This window comes from Haplochromis burtoni, unplaced genomic scaffold, assembly GCF_018398535.1.
Source record: "Haplochromis burtoni strain Fernald_Lab_line unplaced genomic scaffold, NCSU_Asbu1 Contig_700, whole genome shotgun sequence".
Taxonomy (NCBI): domain Eukaryota; kingdom Metazoa; phylum Chordata; class Actinopteri; order Cichliformes; family Cichlidae; genus Haplochromis; species Haplochromis burtoni.
In genome coordinates this window covers 202,829-209,323 of record NW_024583061.1, presented here as the reverse complement: position 1 = coordinate 209,323, position 6,495 = coordinate 202,829, and the positions used below count along the sequence as shown (strand labels likewise).

The following is a 6,495-nucleotide window of genomic DNA, read 5'->3' as shown; positions in this document are numbered from 1 at the left end:
TCATTTTCTATAGGCATATAGATGGAAACCACAAACTTGTGAGATGGAGGATGGTGTTCCATGGCTGTGTGGATGGTTTCAGTAGAACCATCATCTACCTTGCGTGTTTAGATAACAACAGGGCATCAAGTGTTTTGTCACTGTTCATGGTTGGTGTTCAGAACTTTGGAATGCCATCCAGAGTGAGATGTGATCATGGACTAGAAAACACTGGTGTTGCCCGTTTCATGCTTTACAGGCAAGGACTGAACAGGCATAGTGTTATCACTGGCAGGTCTGTGCATAATCAAAGAATTGAGCGATTATGGGCAGAATTAAATCGAGTGGTCTCATATCATTTTGTTAATCTTTTCAATTTTATGGAGGAGCATGGTGTATTAGATTCACTTAATGAGGTCCATTTATTTTGTCTTCATTATATATATTTGCCACGTATTCAAAGAGCTGCCACAGAATTTCAGAACCAGTGGAATAACCATGGACTTTCAACACAAGGAGGGCAAACCCCTCTTCAGCTGTGGCAAAGGGGCATTATCAACAATGCAGGAATACATAACCCAAATATGAATGGTATTTGTGAAAATGACTTTGGTATTGATGAATGCAGACCACTGCCAGAGCTGGAGACAAACAATAATGTCGTTGTTCCATCAATTAACATTTCCATCAGTGACACCATGATGGTTACACTTCAACAGACCTTTGATCCATTTGAAGATGATGGCAATAACGGTATAGATTTATTTTGCAACCTTGTTCATTTTCTTGAGAGACAATCCTAAAATATCAACAAGGCCTCTGGAGAAATTTCATTTACTGTAATTGTGGTTGTGCAGCTTAAAAAGAATACAGTGCCAAGACTGTTGTTAGTTCAGTATTATTAGAAGTTTAGTCACAGCTTTAAATTTCAAGAATGCTACTATCAACCTTTACATGCATGTTGACGGTTTGTATACAATTTTAAAGAATTTATGAGTTGTATTATGTGAGTGTGTTGAGATTTTACAACCATGTTTTGTTTTAAAACACCTTGTTAAAAGAAAAAATAAATTTGTGCAACCACATTTTATTGAGGTTTTTGGTCATCACAATCACCAGATGTATTGTCTTGGAACAAGATGACTCAAACTGATAACATTAACATTAATACAGTCAGTAAATACATCAAACATGGATCACTGATCAAATAGAATAGAAGTGTCAGATAAACAATATTGAAGAACACCAGAGAATAAAAGCAACAAACAAGTACAAAGCTAGAAAACAAAAATAATCACAATGCACATAAATTAATGCAATGAAAAAATTATTATTGAATTATGTTAGTATACATAACTATTGTATACTTGTAGAATGGTACCCTGACAAGCAAAAAGACTTGAAGCAAATGAACATTTGTTAAAAGGTCAATGCAAAAACAGAGCCTCCAATCACAAAATAGGTGGGTGAAATATGAAATATGGCAACATAAAGTAAATTCAGCTTGGTCTCAAGTGTGTTAATTGGTGTTTTAGGTGGAACATTTTGAACATTTTTGTTTGATTTCTGGGAAAGAAAATGCAATGATATTCAAAACACCCCCCCTCTCTTAGAATTACTTAATGGTTGACACTCATTAATTTAACTGAGTGCAAAACTCAGATTAGCATACTAACCTGACCAGGAATTAAGCTATTCCAAAACCATGTGTATTACCTAATGCAAAGTCCATATTCTCCTGAAAGTCTTTGTAAGAGGTATGAAGTGGTAACTTTAAACAATTGATGCACGTGTTTGCAATGGGTAGTTTAGACATGGTTTGTGCATCAGGCTCTTGGTGAAGAAATTCAATGGACGGTTGTGGAGAGAAGCCAATTGGTGGAACAGTGTTGGCTCCAGTGGCGAAGGCAAGAATTGTCCCCAGCTTCTGTGTTCCGTCTTGATCTAAAGGAAAAGCAATACTGTCAAAAATGGCATTAAAGACAAAAAACACAGCAAGCATTTATACTTTTAACTGATTCAATGAAAAGATGCACCGCATTATAAATTGAACATACAATGCTTAAAACGCTAAATTTACCTTCTGCATCTGTTAGGTAGTCTCTCCAGAAACTAATGACAACTGCTTCAGCATGCCTTTTATTGCTCCCAGCTGGAGAAAGGCGGATGGTAAAGAGGCTGTCAAGAAGGTCAGCTGTAAGCACTGAAGGTGACCAGCATAGAAGGGTGCGAAAACTCTCTGGGTGATCTTGGATTTTGTCCAGCACCTCAAGTGTCCGTAGTCCATCCTGAAATCTAAATGATAATCAGAATTACCTTTAAAATCACAAATCACATCAAAAATGAATGGATCCAAGAAGTATAATCTAAAACATATGAATTTATATATACAATAATTTTTACTTCAGATTATTCACATCATCAAAAGTGTATATCCCAAATCTGCATTTTTCATGTGATGCTGTCACCTTTGGAGGCATGGTGTACCTACACATAAAGAAATGTCAGCACAAAATTCCCAGAATACAAGGCAATCAGCATGGGTTTGAGTTACTTATTGGACAACAATAAATACATACATACATACCTTTCAAATGGACCACGGACTCTGTGTATTACTTGGAACATGATAATGTCATGTATAAGCAGATCCTTGTCTTCCAGCCTCCGTAGCGGCCTCAGGCAGCCAGCATTGGCTAAGTATTCCTGAAGTGGCTCAGTTGCTACTATCAGATCTTCAAAGGATTTACACTCTTTAACCTTCAAATAAAAAAATAAAAAATTAATGGGCCCCAATTAATACATGGAGTAGAACGAAATGCACACAATACTAAAACATTATCCAACAACTGACAAATCAGTTTTACCCTTTTAATTTTTTCACGCAGGTCACTATCGGCAACATCTTCTAAAACTGGTTTAGCCAAATCTGGGCCATCAACAAGGCAAGAGAAGAGTGTTGGGGACAGAAAGCCTGCTGGTGGACCACCATGTACAAGGCTTACTGCAATGGCTCTGCCTGCAATGAAGTACCTGTCCTCCCTCATGGCTAGAAATAATGAAAAACATTACATGTCAATAGATGCATGAAAGCGCTTGACAAGAACTTCATAAAAATGATTTTTTTATTGCATTACTCGAGGGATATCAGCCTAAAATCAATACATACCAGCACTATCAAGCGCCAAGTTCATTTTGCCTTCTTCACCCTCAAACATTGGAGACAGGGGCAAAGCTTCGATCAGAAGTCTTAGAAATTCTCTTCTTGGTCCACCCAAGTCAACAGCCTCTTCAGGTACTCCCATATCGTCAGAAAACCTGACAGAAATTGTGTGGCATGGATCATATGTCGCTCGTTTAAAACCTCTAATTGCTCCATCCAGGACTGTTGATCTATTAATGTTGAACTTGCATTTCTTCTGTTGGTTTACTTTTGCAGAAAGTTCCTCCAAAATATCTTTTGCTGATACCAAACAACTTGAAGTCCTGTAGGATTAAAAAAAAAAGAAAAGAAAAAAAAAGAAAAAAATATTGAAAAGAACATCAGTAAAAACATTCACATACAAGGGCTACAAGGACATACAAAGTTTTGTCAAAATCAGAATCAGCATACTTTATTAATCCCTAAAGGAAATTATCATAATCATAAGCAAAATGTACAAAGGAGTATATTGCTCAGTGGCTTTTTATATTGTTTATATGTTTTGGAGAACTAGAAAGCACTAGAGCAAAGAAAAATAGTTTCAATGCACAATAAGTAAATAACAATAAGTAAATTTCATTTCATTGTCAGATAGGCTCTGTTAAAAATTCGCTGCCTATTTCAAATAAAATAAAATTTGCCAGCATTATAGCATTATCATTTGACTCTGTAGACATTATTCAAAAACTGTTTTGTTAACAGCAAATATAAATATCATATATGCTTATAAATATCTGAGGATGGATTACACTCCTTCACAACACTGGTTACAGTATTGGATTGCAACAAATATGGTGTGTTTAATTGGCTACTGTAAAACATTTGTATTTGAAACTAACCTTTCGCTCTGCAGGCTTGCTAGTATAGCCTGGTTAAGTTCCTCATCATCAGAAGACATGTCAGATAGTGGAGTCATGATTGAAAGGTAGTTATCGTAGTTTAACAACAACAACAACAACAACAACAACAACAATCTTTATTTATAGAGCACATTTAAAAGCCTTGGGCATACCAAAGTGCTTTACATAAAACAATAAAAGGTTCAAACATTGATAACGGATAAATAAAAATAACGAGTTATGTTCATAGATAAAAGCTACCAATAAGAATGACTACAGCACATGGTAATAGCAAGATAAAAGCTGTACCACCATAAAAAAGACAACCAATAGAAAGATAGGAGGGAATTAATACAAGAGGTCAATAGGTCACAGCAACCAAACAAACAAACAAGCAAACCAGCAATTAAAAAGTGGAGAAGGCAAGTTTAAAAAGATATGTTTTAAGCTGTGATTTAAAAGAATGAATAGAATCAGATGCCCGGATGCCAATCGGGAGATTGTTCCACAGCACAGGTGCGACAAGAGCAAACGATCGATCACCTCTAGTCTTAAGTCGAGATCTGGGCTGAGCCAGCAGTAACTGTGACGATGACCTTAAAGCCCTAGCAGGAGCATAAGGGTTTAAAAGGTCCTTAAGGTAGCTGGGTGCAGTGTTGTTAGTAATTTTAAAAGTTTACAGATTGACTGTGTGTTGATGTAGAGGGTAATGCTGAACAATGATTCTCTGGATTCCTGGTCTGGTAGGGTGAGCTTGAGGTATTTCGGCACGTCAGGACCAGAACTGGATCGCTTAAAGATGCAGATGAGGTAGAAGGCTGACTAGTGGAAGGGTAGATTTCCAATGAAGACACTGGTAACTGGCTGAAGGAAATGTTTGTTGAAGCGCTGCTGTACTTGTGTGAGATACTACTTTCATGGGTCAAGGCAGGAGTTCTCCGTTAATAATGTTCCATTACCAAACTGATGAGGCAGGAGATTGTGTAGGAGCAGAGATTGGTTGGAAGGCAGCTGTTGAACTGGCAAAACTGTCTGAAGATGATGAGCGCAGCTGCCTTGATGAAACAGGGTTTTCTTCACAGTTTTCCTCACTGCTGTAGCTTGTAATATCATCCTTAGAAATAAAATAATAATTATAATAATTCACATATATTGAATTTGAACATTAAATACCATATATCCAACCTCTTCTGCTTATTCTTATCAGAGGTGGGGTGGTTGGAGCCTATCCCAGCTACCATAGGGTGAGAAATTTCAAGAGTTAATAGATCTTTCACACAATTACTTTTACATACTAGGCAGACCAAATTGTAACACATCTCCTGAACAGCAGTAGTCTTACGTTCTATGATTCACAAACAGTCCAACAGAGCAGCTGTAAATTTAGTCAATACCAGAGCTTAGGATTAACATTTTAAAAAAGGAACATTAACTTGGTACTATTCTATCCAACTAAAAAGGTGAAAGGCAAGTTTAAAAAGAACAGAGATGAGAAAGTTCAAAGGTTGTTTATGCACCAATTTTTGGTCTTCATATTATTACTGTACAGTGCTATGTAGATTCATTCAAAAGTCAAATAACGTACCAAAATTGGTTTTGATGGTCTGATGTATAGGGCTTTCGATTTATAAATTTTATGTATGAGATTTGCATCCAGCTCCTGTCCTGCTCGCAGTTTGGGCGCAATCAGTCTGTTGCCACAAGCCATCAGAAACTCCAGGCTGGAAAACAGTTAAGTTGTAAAATGTTTAAAATCCAAAACAGCAAAAATGTTCCAATAACTTTTTTAGAGCTAATCTTGTTTTCCTCTTTGAATCAGACTTAAACCAGTAGTAACAGAAGTAAACTTTATACAAATGTCAAAAAAGTATGCCAAAAATGGAGTGTTCAAGAAAGGATAACTGATTTGGTTCTTTTAGTTTAGTTTACTGATTCATGTCTACCTGTTCTCTGACTTAAATCGTTATGTAAAGCTTTGAAATGCCTAGATATCGAAAAGACTACTGACAAAAGCTGTGTCGCATTAGGTTTCGACTGCTAGCACAACCTACCTTACATCAATAGAAAGTTTATCTCCAAAGGCGTCCCTTATTTGTTCAGAGACAGTTTTCTGGTCCCAGGATTTTTGGAATTCAAATCCATTCAATATATGCCCTTGTTCATGTAAATGTTGTTTTGTGCGATGCTTGACAACAACACTGCTTGATGCGTGAAAGAGACATCTTGTGAGAAGAATGGTTTGGATACAACAGAACAATTCGATTATCGTTGTTCTACATATAGCTATCAGTCTGAATAAGATGGTGTCAGACCTTACTTGCTAGTATAAATAAGTTACCGCTTAAAAACATCACAGCTAGCATAGACTAATATTAAACGTCAAAAGGGAGAAACACAATACGATAATTGAAAAAATGCATAGTAGAGTTATAACTTGAAAAATGAAATCGTATTGTGGGTTTGCCTTAATTATGA

At 36.4% G+C, this 6,495-nt stretch overlaps 1 protein-coding gene across 5 annotated transcripts; it reads right to left on the bottom strand.

Moving 5' to 3' along the window:
* Positions 1 to 11: 11 nt before the first annotated feature.
* Positions 12 to 6,221, bottom strand: LOC121812635 (G2/M phase-specific E3 ubiquitin-protein ligase-like). 5 transcript variants are annotated; one of them, XM_042215351.1, is made up of 9 exons: positions 6,072 to 6,221; positions 5,606 to 5,741; positions 4,021 to 5,134; positions 3,149 to 3,465; positions 2,847 to 3,028; positions 2,567 to 2,739; positions 2,383 to 2,466; positions 2,060 to 2,274; positions 12 to 1,923 (listed from the first exon to the last, which is right to left on the bottom strand). In XM_042215351.1, exons 3-9 carry the CDS (start codon positions 4,095 to 4,097, stop codon positions 1,667 to 1,669), a joined length of 1,305 nt encoding a protein of 434 aa, XP_042071285.1. In that variant the 5' UTR covers positions 4,098 to 5,134; positions 5,606 to 5,741; positions 6,072 to 6,221; the 3' UTR covers positions 12 to 1,666. The 5 variants fall into 5 exon arrangements, with proteins under 5 accessions (XP_042071285.1, XP_042071287.1, XP_042071286.1 ...); XM_042215353.1 differs by having other exon boundaries at positions 5,606 to 6,221; XM_042215352.1 differs by having other exon boundaries at positions 4,021 to 5,741.
* Between the last annotated feature and the right edge of the window lie 274 nt (positions 6,222 to 6,495).

Coding starts and splice junctions, on each gene's coding strand:
- LOC121812635 (XM_042215353.1), bottom strand. CDS start 4,097: ATGACTCCACTATCTGACATGTCTTCTGATGATGAGGAACTTAACCAG. Junction 3,029..3,148: donor CTTGGCGCTTGATAGTGCTG/GTATGTATTGAT, acceptor CATTATTTCTAG/CCATGAGGGAGGACAGGTAC. Junction 2,275..2,382: donor GATGATGTGAATAATCTGAA/GTAAAAATTATT, acceptor ATTATCATTTAG/ATTTCAGGATGGACTACGGA.